The sequence below is a fragment of the Sceloporus occidentalis genome, unplaced genomic scaffold (genome assembly GCF_023333645.1).
Source record: "Sceloporus occidentalis isolate IW3139 unplaced genomic scaffold, rSceOcc1.0.p SCAF_52, whole genome shotgun sequence".
Lineage (NCBI taxonomy): Eukaryota > Metazoa > Chordata > Lepidosauria > Squamata > Phrynosomatidae > Sceloporus > Sceloporus occidentalis.
Window position 1 is genome coordinate 3,536,154 of NW_028317032.1, and position 20,881 is coordinate 3,557,034.

At 45.6% G+C, this 20,881-nt stretch overlaps 1 protein-coding gene across 1 annotated transcript in view; it reads left to right on the top strand.

The window, feature by feature from the left end:
- Positions 1-2,269: 2,269 nt before the first annotated feature.
- LOC149288346 (NBAS subunit of NRZ tethering complex-like) overlaps positions 2,270-20,881 on the top strand; it is a 278,953-nt gene continuing 260,341 nt past the window's right edge. The window contains exons 1-3 of the mRNA XM_089491881.1: positions 2,270-2,371; positions 6,974-7,028; positions 15,863-15,899. Of these exons, the coding sequence (XP_089348007.1) occupies positions 2,270-2,371; positions 6,974-7,028; positions 15,863-15,899 (194 nt within the window). The remainder of the gene's footprint in view (positions 2,372-6,973; positions 7,029-15,862; positions 15,900-20,881) is intronic.

The window sequence follows — 20,881 nt, forward strand, 5'->3', positions numbered from 1 at the left end:
ATTGTGGATTCTCATATTGAATATGAAGTACAGTCTATCCTAGATTCCAAGAAAGTTAGGAACTCTATCCTTTACCTAGTTCATTGGAAGGGTTATGGTCCGGAGGAAAGGTCATGGGTTCGATCCTCGGATTTACATGCTCCTGCTTTGCTTCGCTCCTTTCACGCTAAAAACCCTGATAAACCTGGGAATTTACGGCCTTCGGCCGGCCCTCGGGGAGGGGGTAATGTCACGTCCTCGGGACCCGTTGGGTTTTCTGTCTGGCGCCAAATTTAAAAATCCCTGCTGAGCTTTCTCAGGCACCCTGTTGTGGTCTGCTACCTGTGTTTCTGAGTTTGCTGCTGATTTCTGGTTTTTGGACCCTTGCCTGCCTGACCTCCCTTTTGCCTAGTGATTCTGTACTTTTGCCTGTGCTACCTGTGTACCGACCTGGCTTACCTGACTACCTGCTCCTGTGTACCGAACCGGCTTGTCTGATTACCTGCTCCTGTGTACTGACCCGGCCTGTCTGATAACCTGCTCCTGTGTACCGACCCGGCTTACCTGACTACCTGCTCCTGTGTACCGAACCGGCTTGTCTGATTACCTTCTCCTGTGTACCGACCCGGCTTGTCTGATAACCTGCTCCTGTGTACCGACCCGGCCTGTCTGATAACCTGCTCCTGTGTACCGACCCGGCCTGTCTGATAACCTGCTCCTGTGTACCAACCCGGCTTGTCTGATTACCTGCTCCTGTGTACTGACCCGGCTTGTCTGATAACCTGCTCCTGTGTACCGACCCGGCCTGTCTGATAACCTGCTCCAGTGTACCGACCCGGCTTGTCTGATAACCTGCTACCTGTGTTCACGGAGTGTCTCACTGTTGGGATCATCTAAGTCCTGGATTACCGCTGTTGGGGCTTCTCCCTATACAGCAGTTTTCTAGGCAGAATAACTCCTGCGGTGAGTACCTCTAGTGATACAGACGCGACACTGTGAAGGAGCAGCTGTCAAAGTGAAGGGGAGGAGACCAGAGTAGCCAAATCTGGAATACTTCCAAATTCGGAATTCTGTAGATACATCTACTGTGATGGAGACTCTGGGCCGAGGGCTAAATGTCATGGGGGTCTGGTCAACAGGGGGAGGAGACAGGGTTACTCAGAAGGAGGGAATCATATATAAACATTTGGAATTACCAGAGACTCTAAAGACTGTGGAGCTCGGACACAGATTTGGGGTACCCGCATTTTGGGAGGGGATTTTATGTGTGGTGTTACCCTCCATCGGATCAAGACTTACAGGACAGAGACTTCTATGGCCAGTATTTGCACCAAGATGTGGAACTTCTGGGCTCCTGCTACCCGGACCCTTCCCTTGCGGGACGTGGCCAGGACTGCCCACTGACGCCAGTGGGCGGTCCCGTGACGTCGGTGGGAGTTCCCCTGATGTCAGTGGGCGGTCCCGTTGACATCAGTGGGAGGGCCAGCTGACGTCGGGGGCGTTTCCGCAGACTTCAGAGGCGTTCCTTCTGATGTCAGCGGGAAACACCCACATTTAAATGGAAAATGGACAGGGAACGGGCGTGTCAAGAGCCCGCTCCCGCGACCCAGAGGATTCGGGTCGTGACCCGGAGAACCGGTGCTTCACCCAGCAATCTCCGGGCAAACCCAGGTATGCACATGACTATTGTACAACAAACGCTAACACAACACATATACATACGCTGACTCTATACACACATATGCACTAACTCTAACGATACAGTACACACACACACACTGTGATACAGTCAAGCATTCTAAGCTCCTAGAAAAGAGGGACTGTCCCCGCCTAAACGCAGTATGCACGCTATTCCAAAAATAAAGAAAATATATTATATATAATTATATATATATAATCTGTTATTCTGTTTTCTCATTTATATAATACTGTTTTATATATATATATATATATATATATATATATTTATATATATATAAATATATATAATAACATATAAATAGTACATTTATCAGTTTTAACCATTAAACACTGATGTTGGCACTGATGCTGGTTCACTTTTATGTAAATGCTACTATTTAGAATCACAGGCTTATTATTAAAAGGATTTGATTAAAACGTCTGTTGCATTGGCTTCATGGGTTCACCGTAGACCTCTACATTCAACCACAGAGCTCACACTCTCCAACACTTTCCCTCTCTTACTTTACTCGTACGCGTTAAATCGAAACTACACTAGTTTGAGCGCGCCGGGCCGCCGTACTTGTCAGTGCGAGTGCCAGGAGTAAAGATGGCTGCGCCTAGCGAACCTGCTGCCTGTGAAAACCAAGACGAAAATATATTGTATGATCTTCTTATAAACATTGAGTGGCCCCCTGAGCAAGATGTACAGGTCAGTAGCGATAAAGGTGGAGGGGAGGATGGGGCACGTGACTTCTCCAGGTGATCATACATGACATGTACATGTGGAGTCATCGTATGTGTTTGGATGAGGCCACGTAGCACTATAAGGTAAGATAGAGACACACAACAGCTTGTACATCTAATAAGGGATTGGGAAGAGCTGTGAAGGTGGGAGAAGCTATGTACATAAATCCGAATGGGAGTCATTTAATATATTGTTTACTGTCTTATTAATGTGTGATGCCTCCACACTTCACTGCGGCATAAAGAATGCATTTCAAATAAATAAAAATCAAAGTAACCCTAAAGAAATAAAAGCCCTGGGGCAGATCGCTAATGCCCTGGGAATAAGGTGTGACGATGAATGACCCTGCTCTAGTGAGCTTAAAATCTATTGGCGAGCCATTTGATGTTCTGCTGCAACTGTTACAAGGATGGAGCTCCCTGTTATTCCAACCATTGAAACTAAAATGAATAATATTTTTATTCTTAAATAGAGTTGTATAGAGTGATGTTTGGTAACACTGAAGAGATCTGGATTTTGCTTCTGATTGGAGATCCCATTTCTAGGAAGTCGCTTAATATTTTGATTACACTCCCAACTTTAACACCACGCTGATCTGTTTCTTTATGGCAGGGCTAATGAACTCCTGGTTATGCTAATGAACTAATGATAGCGAATGGTCTGGTGGTTCATCTGGTAGATTAAGACTGAGACATTCTATTGTTTAAGATAAGGCAGCATGATAAGAACGTAGCGTGTTTATGTAGTTGATTGGGATGGCAGATGTAAAAACCATACAACTGGTTTAACGTCCTACTAGTGTTAAAAAAAATGGCGGGACTTCTCCTTTAAACAGTTTTCATGCTAACTGCTAACGCTCTTACACAGCCCTCTATTAAACATGAGGGAAAAGCGCAGTAAAGTAACAAAGATGTCTAAAGGGAGTTAATGATGTTTGTGTAATATAGTTTAGGGAGTCAGGATAGCCGCACATATTCTGTGTGTGCACAAGGACCCGCATTCATACAACGATGTGAAAAGGCACCCCTGGTGCTCACTTGACTAGCTTTTACTTTCTCACTTAATTGTGTAGTAGTAGTAGTAGTAGTGTGTGTATATGTATGTGTGTGCGCGTGTATATCAATTTCTACATATGTCTATTGATATCATTAGTTAATGCATTTAACCACTTAAGTCCCCTATACACACACTGGTACATCCAAAAAAACCGCATGCCAAGAATCCCCTATGGACGTGCTATAGGTTTTTAGCAATACCAATGAGTGTAATATGATGAGAACTGCGTGCGTGCGTGTGTGTGTGTATATGTATATATATCCATAGAAAAAATAGGAGCACTCTCAGGACTTCATATTAAAGTGCAAAAATATGTATTGGTTTAGGTCATATCTTGCACTTTAATATGAAGTCCTGCGAGTGCTCCTAGTTTGTCTATGGATGTCTAATTGTGGTTGAGGGGATCACCACCGGAGCGGTGCTTTCCAATCTTGGTACATTATATATATATATATATATATATATATATATATATATATATATATATATATATATATATATATATATACACTGCTCAAAATAATAAAGGGCACACTTAAACAACACAATGTGACTCGAAGTCAATCACACTTCTGTGAAATCACACTGTCCACTCAGGAAGCAACACCGATGGACAATCAATTTCACACGCTGTTGTGCAAATGGAACAGACAACAGGTGGAAATTATAGGCAATTAGCAAGACACCCCCAATAAAGGAGTGGTTCTGCAGGTGGTGACCACAGACCACTTCTCAGTTCCTATGCTTCCTGGCTGATGTTTTGGTCACTTTTGAATGCTGGCGGTGCTTTTACTCTAGTGGTCGCATGAGACGGAGTCTACAACACACACAAGTGGCTCAGGTAGTGCAGCTCATCCAGGATGGCAAATCAATGCGAGCTGTGGCAAGAAGGTTTGCTGTGTCTGTCGGCGTAGTGTCCAGAGCATGGAGGCGCTACCAGGAGACAGGCCAGTACATCAGGAGACGTGGAGGAGGCCATAGGAGGGCAACAACCCAGCAGCAGGACCGCTACCTCCGCCATTGTGCAAGGAGGAGCAGGAGGAGCACTGCCAGAGCCCTGCAAAATGACCTCCAGCAGGCCACAAATGTGCATGTGTCCACTCAAACGGACAGAAACAGACTCCATTAGGGTGGTATGAGGGCCCGATGTCCACAGGTGGGGGTTGTGCTTACAGCCCAACACCATGCAGGATGTTTGGCATTTGCCAGAGAACACCAGGATTGGCATAGTCGTCACTTGCGCCCTGTGCTCTTCACAGATGAAAGCAGGTTCACACTGAGCACATGTGACAGACGTGACAGAGTCTGGAGACGCCATGGAGAACGTTCTGCTGCCTGCAACATCCTCCAGCATGACCGGTTTGGCGGTGGGTCAGTAATGGTGTGGGGTTGCATTTCTTTGGGGGGCCGCACAGCTCTCCATGTGCTTGCCAGAGGTAGCCTGACTGCCGTTAGGTACCGAGATGAGATCCTCAGACCCCTTGTGAGACCATATGCTGGTGTGGTTGGCCCTGGGTTCCTCCTAATGCAAGACAATGCTAGACCTCATGTGGTTGGAGTGTGTCAGCAGTTCCTGCAAGAGGAAGGCATTGATTCTATGGACTGTCCTGCCCGTTCCCCAGACCTGAATCTGATTGAGCACATCTGGGGACATCATGTCTCGCTCCATCCACCAACGCCACGTTGCACCACAGACTGTCTAGGAGTTGGCGAATGCTTTAGTTCAGGTCTGGGAGGACATCCCTCAGGAGACCATCCGCAACCTCATCAGGAGCATGCCCAGGCGTTGTAGGGAGGTCATACGGGCACGTGGAGGCCACACACACTACTGAGCCTCATTGTGACTTGTTTTAAGGACATTACATCAAAGTTGGATCAGCCTGTAGTGTGGTTTTCCATTTTGATTTTGACTCCATATCCAGACCTCCATGGGTTGATAAATTTGATTTTCATTGAGAATTTTTGTGTGATTTTGTTGTCAGCACATTCAACTATGTAAAGACGAAAGTATGTCATACGATTAGTTCATTCATTCAGATCTAGGATGTGTAATCTTAGTGTTCCCTTTATTATTTTGAGCAGTGTATTATAATATAATTTTACGGGTGTGTTTGTGATGTCTGTGCTGTGATTGGTTAATTCACTTGGGTTTCCTTGAGAAGCTTATTGTGGAAACCCTCCAAAAACCCCGTATCCGCTGTTTCTTTAAAACTTTTAAAAAAAAATATATAATCTAAATTAAAAAATGAATGGGCGCTAATATCTTCTGAGGATTGATAGTTTCAGAATATATTGTTAAACTATTTTTTTATTTTTTTTACCACTCTTCATACGGCGTAAGCTGGGTTTGTAAACTTCCAGACATTGGTGGGGAAAACGGTAATTTCTCATTATGGGAAAGAGATGTAGCCGGGAGTCTGTTACTGTGTAGAGCCTCTCTTCAAAGAATTGACTCTGGAAGCTCTGGACCAATGACTGTAGAGTTTAAGAGCCAATTTGGTAACGTTAGTAGCCAGTATTGCATTCATAGAAATCAATAAAAGAGGCCAAATAATTTTATGAGAGTAAACTACCTGCCTCAGGGGAGGTATCCAACCTTGAACACTGGAACCAGAATACTTTATCTCATTGAAGCCAGTTATATTGTCCTGGTGCATCTGGAATTCAGAATCATGGTGTAGAGAAGGCAGCAGAACTCTTCTCACAGTAGATCGCAGGCCAGTTGGCCATCATCTCCCTTGAACACAGGTGTGTCGCTTCGGTTCTTGTTTCCATTTACATTTTTATGTAGTGGTAGGTATGCATTTGAAGGCAAATTAGGTAATTATTATCTTAATACGTGTTCTGGCATATAAATGGGTTGACAACATTTTATTAACACGTTGTGGTCAAAGAAGAAAGCCTGATGGATCGAAACCTGTTTTAGATGGCTTCTGTGCCTTATGGGGTTTGTTGGATTGTGTTTGCTTCCTTCCGAGCGTATAAATAAAGAATTGGACGGCAGATAGGAACCGTTCGCCCATCGGCTTCGCGTGCCGTAAAAACGTTAGATGTTATCAGGTCCTTGGTTTGATCCAATGTATGGACCTTCCCTATTTTATTGCCATAAAAGGCTTTATCTGCTAAACTGCAGTACAATGAACAGAAAAATATTTATTTACCAAAATGTAAGCCCAACATCCTACGTGACTTTGATTTTAGATTTTCTTAATACAATTAAATAATAATAATAAAAAAAAAAACAAAAAAAACATGCTGGGTGATATGATTGTTCCTTTATTTGCACCTCTAGGAAAATGCATTCTTCTGCATAATTCCCTCGCACTTTGTTACACATTCTGCCGCCTCGTTTTTATTTGTTGTGATCTCAAACCTTTTTTATTTGTAATTCTCTTGAAATTGGGTATTTACCATTTGCATTTCTTCTTGGGTCAAAGATGTGCAGTTGTTTTTTTTTTTTTTTTCCTTTAACTTTGTCCTAATGTACAATTGTACTTCTTATATTTTCAGCTCCGAGGCACCCGCGAGCGCGGCACGTCGTTTGTCCTCACTAAAGCGATTACAGGTACGTCGAGTTTCCGCGTTATCCTTGTACGCGGTGCACGGATTCGGATCGCGGGGCGATAGCCGTTATTTATTTATGCCCGTGGCGCCTTTTTTTAAATATTTTTATTATATGTAGTCATTACATGAACCAGGAACACCGTCTCTTTGACGTATTTCTCCGATAACGTACTTTTCAGGACGTTTCCGAGACGTTACCGCTTTTTGGGATGCTTTCTGCAAGGCTTGTATTCTTATTTAAATGGACAGTCTAGTGTCCCCTCCAATAAATAATACATATTAAAGTACTCGGTAAGCGAAACAAGCCGAAGAGCTTCGGGGCAGAGAGGAGATGAATTTATATGGGGGAAAGCGAGTTCTGCTGAATCCCTCCATGCGTTTACAAGGGTGTGAAAACACAAATTTCACTAAGTGTTGTGTTGACGCGTTTAACCTCGCCGACTTCATCGCGGAGTCTACATGGGAAACGCTTTTGTATTTCTATTAAACGTATTGGCCTGCATAATGTATAGCTGCCGGTAAGATTTCCTTTAAAACTGTAAATTATACACAGTGCGCTGTTTTGTATTTGTTTTTTCTAATTAACATTTAAGAGGAAAAAAAGATAGCTCCTCTAAGGTGTATTTGCTTAAGTAAACAATTCATGTTTTAGCTAAGTGGAACGGAACCTTTACCAGCAAAAGCAGCTACACAATTGCAGTTAAAGCTATGTTATCCCAACTCTTTAGAAGACTGACATCTTCAAGAGATTATCAGAGATTATATATATATATATATATATATATATATATATATATATATATTTTACTGCCTTTAGCGTCCCATTTATTCTTACATTAACTAAAAGATGATTAATTTCTGTAGCAGAGCAATACCTAAGGGATGTAACCCTCTAACAGTACAACAAACAAAACATCTTTTTCCTGTCATCCAGTGGCAGTACAAGTGGGTAGTAATCTTACTCGGGACAAGTAGAACCTAAAAGTGAATAAACAGTTAAAATATCCGAAGCCCCTCCTCCTTACCCATAAAAACCGGCACCTCTCCAAAGATGGCAGTTTTTTTCTTGTCCCTTTCAGGGACGGACGGTAGAATCTTCAGTTCCGGACGATGCTGGTGAGGCGCACGGGTTGCTGCCTGGGGGTTCCTCTTCCTCCGATTGCTCCCCGGGTGGTGAGCAGAGAGAGGCTTTTCCTTCCGTAGCGGTTCGCGTTACGGAAGATGACTGTTATGCATCCTTTTGTATTTGTGATGCGGGAGCATGCGCATTACGGTGGAATGCACGCCCGGGTGTCGTTGCGTTCCACTGAAGATCCGATCGCGCTACTGAGCATGCGCGAATCGGATCTTCCGGAGGGCGGCTTTTTTGAATGCTATAAAAGGCGCTTTTTCCTGTCTGACTGCAGGAGCATTGCCAGTACAGGATTACCGTGTCACCAGCCCCCCCACACGGTTCAGAGGAGTTTAGGGTAAGATTTTATTTATCTTGGCTCTATACTTTCTCTGCCCTCATATAAAAAAAAAAAAAGATTTTTTTTTTTTTTTAACCTCTGTTTTCTTTTATCAGATGTCTAGTCCGGTTCCTATAGAAATTCCGGAGAAAGATAAAAGGCCACCGGCTCCCAGAAAAGCTACTTCTAAATCCAAGCATGTGGCTTGTTCAGAGTGTGCTACTCCTCTCCTGGATGGTTGTCGTAAGAAAATGTGTAATTCATGCTCGGCGGAACAACTTGCTACTGAAAAGCAAAAAGATTTGCATTCCTTCCTGGGTTGGTTCCAGGAGAATTTGGTCCAGACCTTTGAAGCTTTTCAACTTTCTGCTGCTCATTCCCAGGAGAAAAGGAAGGAAAGTTTGCATAAACGCAAGAGGTCCAGATCATCATCTAGATCAGACCTTTCCTCCGGTGAAATCTCTCACTCATCTCTTTCTACTTCAAGTAATAGTTCAGAAGATGAGGTTTTTTTCCCTCCTCAGGAGCTTCGTAAGCTTTTTAAGGAGGTTTCGCGTCTGTTACTAGAGGAGGATTCAGAGAAGGTTAAAGGTTTTCCGGTTCTTCCGAAATTAACAGAACTTATGGAAAGAGAATGGAAGCACCCAGGTAAAAGAGCCTTTATTTCAAAACAGTTCAGACAACTGTTTAAACTTCAAGGGGAAGACACATGGGATGATCCCCCTAAAGTGGACTTCCAAATTGCACAACTTTCCAAAAAGACGACCATTCCAATTGGAGGGGTGTCAGGTCTTAAAGACCCCATGGATAGAAGGGCAGAAACTTCGTGCAGGCGCATATTTCAAGCTGCAGGTTCGCAGTGTAAGGCAACGGTGGCCAGCGCAGCGGTGGCTAGAGCCCAGAATATTTGGATTCACGCCTTGGGAGAATGTCTCTCCGATGACTCAGATTCTGAGATTTCCAGACTCCTTAACAGGTTAAAGCTCTCCAATAGTTTTTTGTTGGATTCATCTCATGAATCTCTTAAATTATCGGCCAGAACTATGGGATTGTCCTCAGTGGCACGAAGAGCCCTGTGGTTACGATCCTGGACAGCGGATTCGGCATCCAAGGCCTCTTTATGTGATTTACCTTTTGAGAGGAAAAAGCTGTTTGGAGCTCCGCTAGAATACCCTTATCGGAATGCCAGACCTTTCCAGTCTTCCCGCTCTCAGAATTTTCGTCGTCCCTACGGAGATAGGAAATTCCAAGAACGTCCTGGTAAGCAAGAAAAGAGGAAGTTCTGACAAAGTAGGAGGAAGATTGCTATGGTTCAGAGACGCCTGGGAGCAGACCACTCAAAATATTTGGATTCGGAAGATCATTGCGGAGGGATACAAAATCAAGTTTTTTCGACCTCCTTTGAGCCGCTTTCTCATCTCCTCATATCCTGCGGAAAGCAAAAATGTAGCCCTGTTTTCAGCATGCCTCATGCTGCTACAGAAAGGAGTCATAGAGAAGGTCCCAGTTCGTCACAGATTCCAGGGTGTCTACTCTCGTCTCTTTCTGGTTCCAAAGCCGGACGGTTCATTCCGTCCGGTTTTGGATCTAAAGAGGGTCAACAGTTGTGTACGCTATCAACATTTCCGTATGGAGAACCTCCAATCTGTCACTCATATTCTGCAAAGAGGAGATTTTATGGTTACACTGGATTTAAAAGACGCCTATCTTCATGTGCCTATGGCCGACGCGTCCAGAAAGTTCCTCAGGTTCTCGGTTCGAGTAAACAAGAGAATTTATCACTTTCAATTCACAGCCCTCCCATTCGGTCTTTCGTCGGCTCCAAGAGTTTTTACCAAGATCCTGTGCCCATTGACGGCAAGCCTAAGACTCCGGGGTGTCGCTATCATACCATACTTGGACGACTGGCTCATCAAGGCCAACTCTACAAAAAAACTTCTGGCAGACTTGGACACCACGGTTCATTTTCTAGAACAACATGGCTGGATCATCAACAAGGAGAAATCCAATCTCCTTCCCTCCACCAGGATCCAGTTCCTGGGGTTGATGGTGGACTCAGTTTCCCAGTGCATCTTCCTCCCGCAATCAAAGATCAGGAAGATAAGACAGGAAATTTCCTTTCTTCAAAGGAATCCTACCTGCTCTGTCAGAAGGGCTATGAGTGTCCTGGGTGTTCTTACAGCGTCCATCCCTGCGGTCCGTTGGGCAAAGTCTCAGCTGCGTCCCTTACAGTGGCAGATCCTTTCCAAATGGTCAAGAAGGGAAGAAGACTTAGACGCAATCTTCACAATATCACGCCAAGTCCTATCTCAGCTGAACTGGTGGAAGAAATCAACCCATCTTTCCGGGGGTCTCTCGTTCCAACCCCGACATTGGATAACTCTAACCACGGATGCCTCCAGAATCGGCTGGGGGGCGCATTTAGGTTGCCTCTTCAGGTAGGGAATTTGGTCTCCGGAAGATTCTCATCAGTCTTCAAATTACAGGGAATTAAAGGCAGTCCTTCTGGCCCTCATGGCTTTCAGGCCCCATGTAGAGGGTCGTTTTGTAAGAATCCAGTCGGACAACGACAGTGGCTTACATAAACAAGCAAGGAGGAACGCGAACACGAAAGCTTCAGATTCTGTGCTCTGTTTTAATGAAGTGGTCCCAACAACATCTGCAGGACATCTCGGCAACCCACATCAGAGGCTGCTACAATCTTATTGCGGACGACCTCAGCCGAGCAAAGTGGTCTCAGGCGGAGTGGTCCCTGACCGCGCAGACCTTCTCCATCTTGGTGGCAAGATTCGGCCTCCCGGAGATAGACTTGATGGCTACCAGAAAAAAACAGGAAAGTGCCAGTTTTTGCGTCCCTCAACAGGCTGGATTCTCCTCAGGTTCTGGACGGCCTTTCAATTCAATGGAATTTCCGTTTGGCCTACATATTTCCTCCGGTAGCCTTGATCCCGAGAATTCTCCAAAAGATTTGCTCAGACAGGGCCAGGGTCTTGGCCATCATACCTTACTGGCCAAGTCGAAGTTGGTTTGCCCTTCTCAGACAACTTACCTTGGCATCCTGGGAACTTCCGACGTCAGAGCCTTTGTTGGACAACAGGGAGCTTCGTCCAGACCTCCTTCGGATGTTTCGGTTGACGGCCTGGCTTTTGCAAGGATGATTCTGCGGAACCAAGGTGTTGACGGTGACCTTTCTGATCTTCTGTTGAATTCTGTGAGACGCTCTACATCCAGGATATATTTTCGTATTTGGAAAAAATTTCTTCTGTGGTGCTCTGCTCGAGGTTTGACTGTCTTCCCTCAGAATATCAGCTCTATTCTGCAGTTCTTGCAAGATGGTTTGGATTCAGGTCTTAGTGTTTCTACCTTAAAGGGTCAGGTCTCGGCACTTAATCATTTTTTTCTTTCAGACTTGGCCTCTCACCTTCTAGTAAGACATTTCTTTAAAGCCGCGACCATTCGGCGTCCCCCGTCAAGGTCTCCTTTTCCTACCTGGGACCTTACTCTCGTCCTGCAGGCTCTTTGTTCGGCTCCTTTCGAACCATTGGAGGAAGTTTCATTGAAGATCCTTTCCCTCAAGACGATTTTTTTTGGTGGCGATTACTTCAGCCAAGAGAGTGGGGGAACTTCAAGCCCTCTCGTCTTCGGCGGATTTCACTGTTTTCCATCAGGACAAGGTCGTGTTGCATTTGAAACCCTCGTTTCTTCCAAAGGTCATCTCCAGGGCGAGTATCAATCAACCATTGGTTCTTCCCTCGTTTTTTCCGTCTCCTTCCTCCCCGGAAGAATGTAAATGGCACTCCTTGGATGTTAAAAGGGCTTTGGACATATATCTCAAGCGTACTTCATCCTTCCGCACCACCGACCACCTTTTTGTCAATTTTTTTGGTCATTCTGCTGGTAAGGCGGCTTCAAAGGCTACCATTTCTCGATGGCTTGTTGACACCATTCGTATGGCCTACCAGGCCAAGGGCGCGTTGCTTCAATGTCCCGTTAGGGCTCACTCCACTAGAGCCATGTCTGTTTCTTGGGCTGAAAAGGCTTCGGCTTCTCCTGAAGAGATCTGCAAGGCGGCTTCCTGGTCCTCGTTCAATACGTTTATACAACATTACCGGCTGGACGTCTTTTCCTCCTCTGCGGCGGATTTCGGGCGCAAGGTGCTTCGAGCTGTTGTCTCCTAGGCATTTTTCCCCCCCTTCTCCGGGATCTTGTTACATCCCACTTGTACTGCCACTGGATGACAGGAAAAACGGAAATTTTTTACTTACCGTAAATTCCTTTTTCCTTAGTCCAGTGGCAGTACAGATTTCCCTCCCTTCGTTGAGAATAAACTTTACTTTGCATCCATTTCTGTGTGTCTTGTTACTAACTGCCATCTTTGGAGAGGTGCTGGTTTTTATGGGTAAGGAGGAGGGGCTTCGCATATTTTAACTGTTTATTCACTTTTAGGTTCTACTTGTCCCGAGTAAGATTACTACCCACTTGTACTGCCACTGGACTAAGGAAAAAGGAATTTTTTGTAGTAACTATTTTTGATACCTAATTAAATTAAAGTTTTATTTATGTAATAACATAAAATTCCATAAAGAAAACTTAACTTTTATTAAGTATCAAAAATAATTACTAAAAAAGTTTTTATCTTAAAAACGAATACTTTTTTAGTTGTAGTAACAAAAGTAATAACAGGCCATATATATATATATATATGTATGTACTTACCTTGTGCAGCAGGGTCCCTGAACTAATCCCTAAGCACACAAATAAAGTGACACATAAATGGTATATAAACACCGGAGACGTCGGCCTCGTCCCTTTAATTCTTCCATCGCTGCGACGTATTTATCAGTCACATTACTGCTCTGAGAGACTCCTTTCCGTCGGTGAATTAATTAGAGATGGGATTTTTAATTTCCATGTTTCCTGCGATAGGCCTTTAGGGGACGTTCTACTTAATTATTTTAGGCAAATACAAAAGGAGCCTTGAAGTTTGTTCAAACAGTTTAGATCCAAGGAGGCTTTTTGTGTCTTGAGAATCTGGCTTCACTGATTAATAGTTACTAGTAGGGCTGCAACTAACGATTATTTTCATAATCGATTAGTTGGCCGATTATTTTTTCGATTAATCGGATAAAAAAAATGAATGTACATTTTTTCATTTATTTAAAATAATTTAATAAACAAATGATGTTAAATACCAACGCAGAATAAAAAAAAAAAACTGATAAAATGCATTTCTTGTCTTTATTTCCCAACCAGCCCCCCCAATTTATGCACATTTGAGCACAGGCTTGCCACGCTGCCTCCCACATATACCACTCCACGCTGCCCCCCACATATACCACTCCACGCTGCCTCCCACATATACCACTCCACGCTGCCCCCCACATATACCACTCCACTCTGCCCCCCACATATACCACTCCACGCTGCCTCCCACATATGCCACTCCACGCTGCCTCCCACATATGCCACTCCACGCTGCCTCCCACATATGCCACTCCACGCTGCCTCCCACATATACCACTCCACGCTGCCTCCCACATATACCACTCCACGCTGCCTCCCACATATACCACTCCACGCTGCCTCCCACATATACCACTCCACGCTGCCTCCCACATATACCACTCCACGCTGCCTCCCACATATGCCACGCTGCCTCCCACATGCACATTTGAGCCCAGACATGCCACTCCACGCTGCCTCCCAGACATGCCACTCCACGCTGCCTCCCAGACATGCCACTCCACGCTGCCTCCCAGACATGCCACTCCACGCTGCCTCCCAGACATGCCACTCCACGCTGCCTCCCAGACATGCCACTCCACGCTGCCTCCCAGACATGCCACTCCACGCTGCCTCCCAGACATGCCACTCCACGCTGCCTCCCAGACATGCCACGCTGCCTCCCACATGTGCCACTCCACGCTGCCTCCCACATATGCCAGGCTGCCTCCCACATGTGCCAGGCTGCCTCCCACATGTGCCAGGCTGCCTCCCACATGTGCCAGGCTGCCTCCCACATGTGCCAGGCTGCCTCCCACATGTGCCAGGCTGCCTCCCACATGTGCCAGGCTGCCTCCCACATGTGCCAGGCTGCCTCCCACATGTGCCAGGCTGCCTCCCACATGTGCCAGGCTGCCTCCCACATGTGCCAGGCTGCCTCCCACATGTGCCAGGCTGCCTCCCACATATTCCACTCCACGCTGCCTCTCACATATTCCACTCCACTCTACCCCCACATATGCCACTGTGCCTGATACGCCTTATGCCCCCTGATACACCACTCCATCCTCCCCAGACATGCCACGCTGCCCTCCCCACATATGCCTTATATATCGTATATGCCTTATACCCCCAGATATGTCACTCCATCCTCCCCAGATATGCCTTATACCCCCAGATATCTCATAGTCCCCTCAGAGTCACAGACCTGTTCGCATCACACTGACACCATACTTTTATAAATAAGTACTGGGTTAATCTTCACTGCCCCCAGGATTTAGATTCCCCTTAGTCTGCCCCCCTTTACCTCTAACTGCGCCTTAAGTTAACTTTATTAAATTAACCCTCAGTCCTCATCATTAAATTAACACTAAACACCCCATTAACCATAACTACCCCTAAATTAACTCTAAATACCCCATCAAACACAACTACCCTAAATTAACCCTAAACACCCCATCAACCACAACAGCCCCTAAATTAACCCTAAACACCCCATTAACCACAACTGCCTCAAATTAACCCCAAACACCCCATTAACCACAGCTGCTCCTATATTAACCCTAAACACCCCATTAACCATAGCTGCCCCTAAATTAACCCTAAACACCCCATTAACCATAGCTGCCCCTAAATTAACCCTAAACACCCCATTAACCATAGCTGCCCCTAAACACCCCATTAACCATAACTTCCCCTAAATTAACCCTAAACACCCCATTAACCATAACTGCCCCTAAATTAACCCCCACCTCCCCTAACTTTCAGCAGCCCAAATATTAATTTTATACTTACAGTTAGATGAGTGTCACAGCCATGTGGTTCTGGCCTTCTGGTAGAAGGAAGGGGCGGGGCCAGTTGTCACAGTGATTACAGGGAGGGACTGGTAAGTAGGAGCTGCTGCTGTGAGTCACTGAAACGGTTTATATAATGAGGGGTATTTTTCAGAGCGTTTGCTCTGAAAAAACCCTCATTTAATAATCGATAAAAATCGATTCAACTAATCGATAATGAAATTCGTTGGCAACGATTTTCATTATCGATTATATCGATTAGTTGTTGCAGCCCTAGTTACTAGTCACCTTTTATATAATATACATTTATCTCATTTATTATTCTTATAGCATCCATGATTCAATGTCCTTTCTATTTCTTTTATTAGGTCCCGTATTATATATGCTGCAATCGTTCTGGTACAGGTAAGTACGTGCAGCGTCACGGCTAACTTTATTAACTTTTGCCGCACTTGTACAAATTTGGGTTCTGGAGAACTGGACTTGATTTTACTGGTCAGGACAAAAAACTTCCAAACAGGTCCAAGTAGCGCTGATCTTTTGTGTTATATTTTTGTTTGCCTTTTGAACTTTCTGACCAAAGAAAATAGGCGAGAGACCCTGCTTCCTAAATCAGCGTTTAGTGAATATCCCGCCATTCCAGCAGTAGTTCCTATAGTTTCCCAACAGCTGATTGGTTGCTGATCTCCCAACAAGTCACCATTACTGGTCAAATCCAAGAGGCCTTCAGAGCTTAAACATAAGATAAAATATCTATACCACTTCCTATGTGCAAAAGTATTTATTATTTATATAAAATTTCAGAATATGATCTTTTATTTAAATAGCGCCGGCTCTTACGCAGCTCTTCTTTTCAATCCATTCAGTTTATTTCAGCCTAATTATTACACCTATGTACATTAATTAAAAGCTTTAATGATCCTGATTTAAAAAAAAAAAATCTTTTAAACGTAATTATCATTAAGAAAAAATCTTCCTATTTTGCCGTATGTAGGAGCTCTCATGTTACTGACGTATTACATTCTTTAAACCTTAAGCTAATGTTTGTGATTATAGCTTTAGAGGAACTATACAGCTTTAAATGAGTATTGCTAGAGAAGTGGGGTAAAGTCTCATATTGGGGTGGATAGTGGGATTGTAGTTAATCGTTATGAAGGAATTGTGGGAAATAAAGGGAACATTTGCTTAAAACATCTTGATTTTGTCTGGCGTGTATAAGGAGGTGCAGGAAATTTCAGGAGTGCATACAGTCCCTCCTAGCGCAATACCTGCTTTATTAAGACACGGATGTCGCATTGCTCTGACGCTTGTCTCATCCGCCATAACTAAGCTGTTTGTTAAACATAGAATTTGACGGTGGATAAAGCCATCTAGTCTGCTTGTTCTTCCCCATTTAAAGACTAATACTTAAAAAAAGTCCTCGGCCTCCTCTTAGATTCAGGATCGCTTTATGCCTATCCCATGCGTGCCCTCGCTGTATAAGCCTCTACCACTGATGGGAGGCTGGTCCTTTTATCTAATACCCTCTCCTTAATATAAAACTTTCTTAGATCACACCAAATTAAGCAGGAAACTGAATACAACAATGACTATTAAGGTTCTGAATTCATACATGAATAATAAAAATGCTGTAGGAAAGCCAACGGTTCTACCCACTAACCTACCAAGGATTAAAAATGAAGCACGTCGGGCAGTATTATTATAGCAGAAAACCCAAATCCTTGCAGTTATAAAGAGCTGCGCAATATTGGGGTTCCTACCAATGTTCTTGGTACATCATAAAATTATACTATATTAAAATTCTATTTTTCCTTGCCATTCCAGGTGGCACAGGAGAAGAGAAGGCTCCACCTACCAGGTAGGGCAGGAAATACTATAAAAAAAGGAGACCTCTCCCTTCCTCCCCAGTGTTGTTTCCTGCCCTACTCAGGTAGCGGTTAGGCTGAAGCTTACCTTTCCTTCCTTTTTTTGTTTTCTCGGAGCCCCGGGGGGGGGGCGTCCTTTTCTCATACCCGGCAGCGGTCCTGTGTGGATCCAGGGTTCGTGCGGCAGCCTTGGAGGTGATGGAGGCCTTGGAGGCTGTAACTCCGCGTTCATTGCGGCACGCACACGAGGCTCAGTCCTCGTTCGGCTCTGCCCACAGCCCAGGGGGCTCACTGGGATGTGTATCCTCGGGCTCCGAGTGCGGCACGGCAGGAGGAGATCTCTAACTGGCTGTGCCGGTTTCTCGGCGCTCGTTTGTTCACTCTCAATTCGGCATCACTTCCGGGGTAGGGACCCGGGGTCACGAGAGGTCAATTGGCGAGGAATTTCCGGATGTGAGGTTTCCGGCCCTGGGCACCTAAATGCCTCTGTATGAAACACCAGAATGGGTAAGATCTTTCCTTGCTCCTCGTTTCTGTGCTGTAGTATTGTATCTACTTCTCTACTTTGCCTGCCTGTGCCTGAGGATTGTTTACTGCCATTTAAAGTAGATGTTTTCCCTCTCGGTTTGGAGGGAGTCCCGTTGCCTATGCCATTGTTTTTTCTGCGGTTATATCTTGTGTTTTTCTCCTCAGTCATGTCAGACAAAAATCCGGATATCCCTCCTGAGGCCTCCCCACATAGGAAATCTGTGGGAAAGACGAAACACAAAGCCTGCTCATCCTGCAAAAAGACCCTGCATGACCCTTCGGCCAAAACGTGCAGCTCCTGCTCTCGGCCTAAAGAAGTTTCCACGACAGAATTTACCTCCTGGTTGAAGGGGGAACTTCAGTCTACCTTTGACTGTTTTCGAGCCATGGCTAGCTCCTCTCAGGCGCCTGTACCCCAGCAACAACCTTACCAGCAGGGTCCACCAAATGATCTCCCTGATAACCCGGAAGATTATTCGGCTCCTTTTTCTGAATATGACTACCAGTCGAATGACCCACAGTCTTCGGATGAGGACTGGGGAGGTTAAAGAAGAAACCCTTTTCTTTCCAGTCGAAGAAACAGGGAAACTCATCTCTGCAGTCAGATCTACTTTGAATCTACAGGATGACATACCAGTTGCAAAACCAGATCCTTTTCAGGGTCACTCTAGGAAACTGCAGACCTTTCCAGTCCACGATTCACTTTCTGCCATTATCACGGAGCTGTGGTAATATCCTGACACGAGATTCTTCACATCCTCCAGAATCAAGACGCTTTTTCCCTTTGATAATAAGAATTCTGAGGCCTGGGAGGTCCAGAAAGTCGACACCGCAGTAGCCAAGGCCACGAAAAAATCAGCCATTCCGTTGGAGGACGCGTCCCAAAGACCCCATGGACCGGAGGGCTGAGAATGCCACCAAAAGGTCTTTTGAAGCAGCAGCGGCGAACTTTCCTCCAGCTATTGCTACGGCGTCAACTTCTAGAGCCATTAAAATCTGGCTCCAACAGGCAGTGGAAGACCTTGCAGCTATTCCAGGGACTGAGCAGGTCGCAAGAAACCTGTCCGACACCTGCCTAGCAGTTGATTTCATCTCCGATGCCTCCATTGAATCAGTCAGTACGTCTGCTAAAGCCACTGCGCTTTCAGCGGTTTCTAGGCGGGCTCTCTGGCTTAAGTCGTGGTCTGCAGATAATGCCTCCTAAACACAAGCTGTGCAGCATTCTGTTCCAGGGGAGCCACCTCTTCGGCAGCGATCTAGACACGAATCTAGAATCCACCATGGGGGACAAGCACTGGTTACCTCAGAAGAGAGGACCACCTCGTTTCAGGTCAAATTATTACAGAGCTCCAAGAGACAGAGAGTCCTACAGGCCCTCAACCTCCAATCAATACTACCAGTCCTTTCGGGGTAAACCCTACGCAAGAGTAAGATTTCAGAGAGGAAGAGGAAGAGGCAGGGACGGTAAAGCAGGAAGGTTCTGACGCCAGCAGGCTTCAGGTAGGGGCCAGGTTGACCGGTTTCATTCATGCCTGGGAAGAGATCACCTCAGACCCCTGGGTCCTTCGCATCATCGAGCAAGGCTATGCTCTGGAACTTACTCACCTACCTACCCAAAAAGTCCTGCTGTCCATGCCTCCTGCAGATCCTTGGAAAAGATCGGGCTTCTTCTCCACTCTCAACAACTTAATTCACGAAAGGGCTCTGGTCCCAGTTCCTCATCAGGAGATAAGAGAGGGAACCTACTCTTTGTCGTGCCAAAACCATCCGGGAAATTCAGGCTAATAATCAACCTACAGGTGGTGAGCACCTGTATAAGACACTACAGGTTCCGGATGGAATCCCTGAAGTCCGCCACAGAGATCATTTCTTCGGGGGACTTGATGGTCACCATAGACCTGCGGGATGCCTATTTGCATGTTCCCATCAGAAGAGACCACCAAAGATTCCTCCGTCTGTCCGTTCCATTACCTCAAGGTATTCGACATTTCCAGTTTCGGGCTCTTCCTTTTGGAATTGCTTTAGCACCTCGGATATTCACGAAGCTCATGTCGGTGGTCATGGCCTTCCTGAGGCAAAAAGGCATAAAGGTGGTTCCATATCTGGACGATTGGCTCCTCGTAGCGGCCTCGGCAAATTTGCTCCAGTCCCATCTGGAGGTTTCTCTCAGGACCCTCCACAACCTAGGATGGCTAGTAAACATACTCAAGGCACAGTTGCTTCCAAACAGACGTCGTACCTTTCTGGGAATAATCCTCGATTCACACGTACAGAAGACGTTTCTCCCTCGGGACAAGATCCTAAGATTGAGGGAATTCACACACGCGGTCCTCAAGAACAAGTCAGTGTCCATCAGAGCCATCATGTCATTGCTCGGTCTAATGACCTCCTCCATCTCAGCGGTTCCCTGGGCACTTGCTCACGCAAGACCTCTTCAACAGTTCCTACTGGATCACTGGGATCGCTCCAGGATGTCCTTTCGCAAGAAGGTCCGACTGTCTCCCTTCGTTCGGGAGTCACTCCGATGGTGGCTGATAGCCAAGAATCTTTCACAGGGACTCTCTTGGCAAACGAGAGACTGGGTGGTAATTTCCACCGACGCCAGTTGGAGAGGCTGGGGGGCTGTTATGGGAAGCAATATTACCCAGGGAACTTGGTCTCCTCAGGAATCAGACCGGCACATCAATTTTCTAGAGCTGTTAGCGGTCTGGAGGGCTCTAAGGTTCTGGTCTCCAATCCTGCGGCACAAGTCCATCAGGATCCTTTCAGACAACGTCACCGTTGTGGCCTATCTTTCCAAACAAGGTGGCACCAGAAGCAGGCGCCTACAGACCCTGACCGCTCAGATCTGCCGATGGGCGGAGTTCAGTCGCTGCACTCTCTCCGCGGTTCATCTCAAGGGTTCACTGAATCAGGAGGCGGATTACCTCAGCAGGAACTCAGTACTTCCGGGAGAATGGTCCTTAAACAAAGGGGTCTTCGCCTTCATCTCAC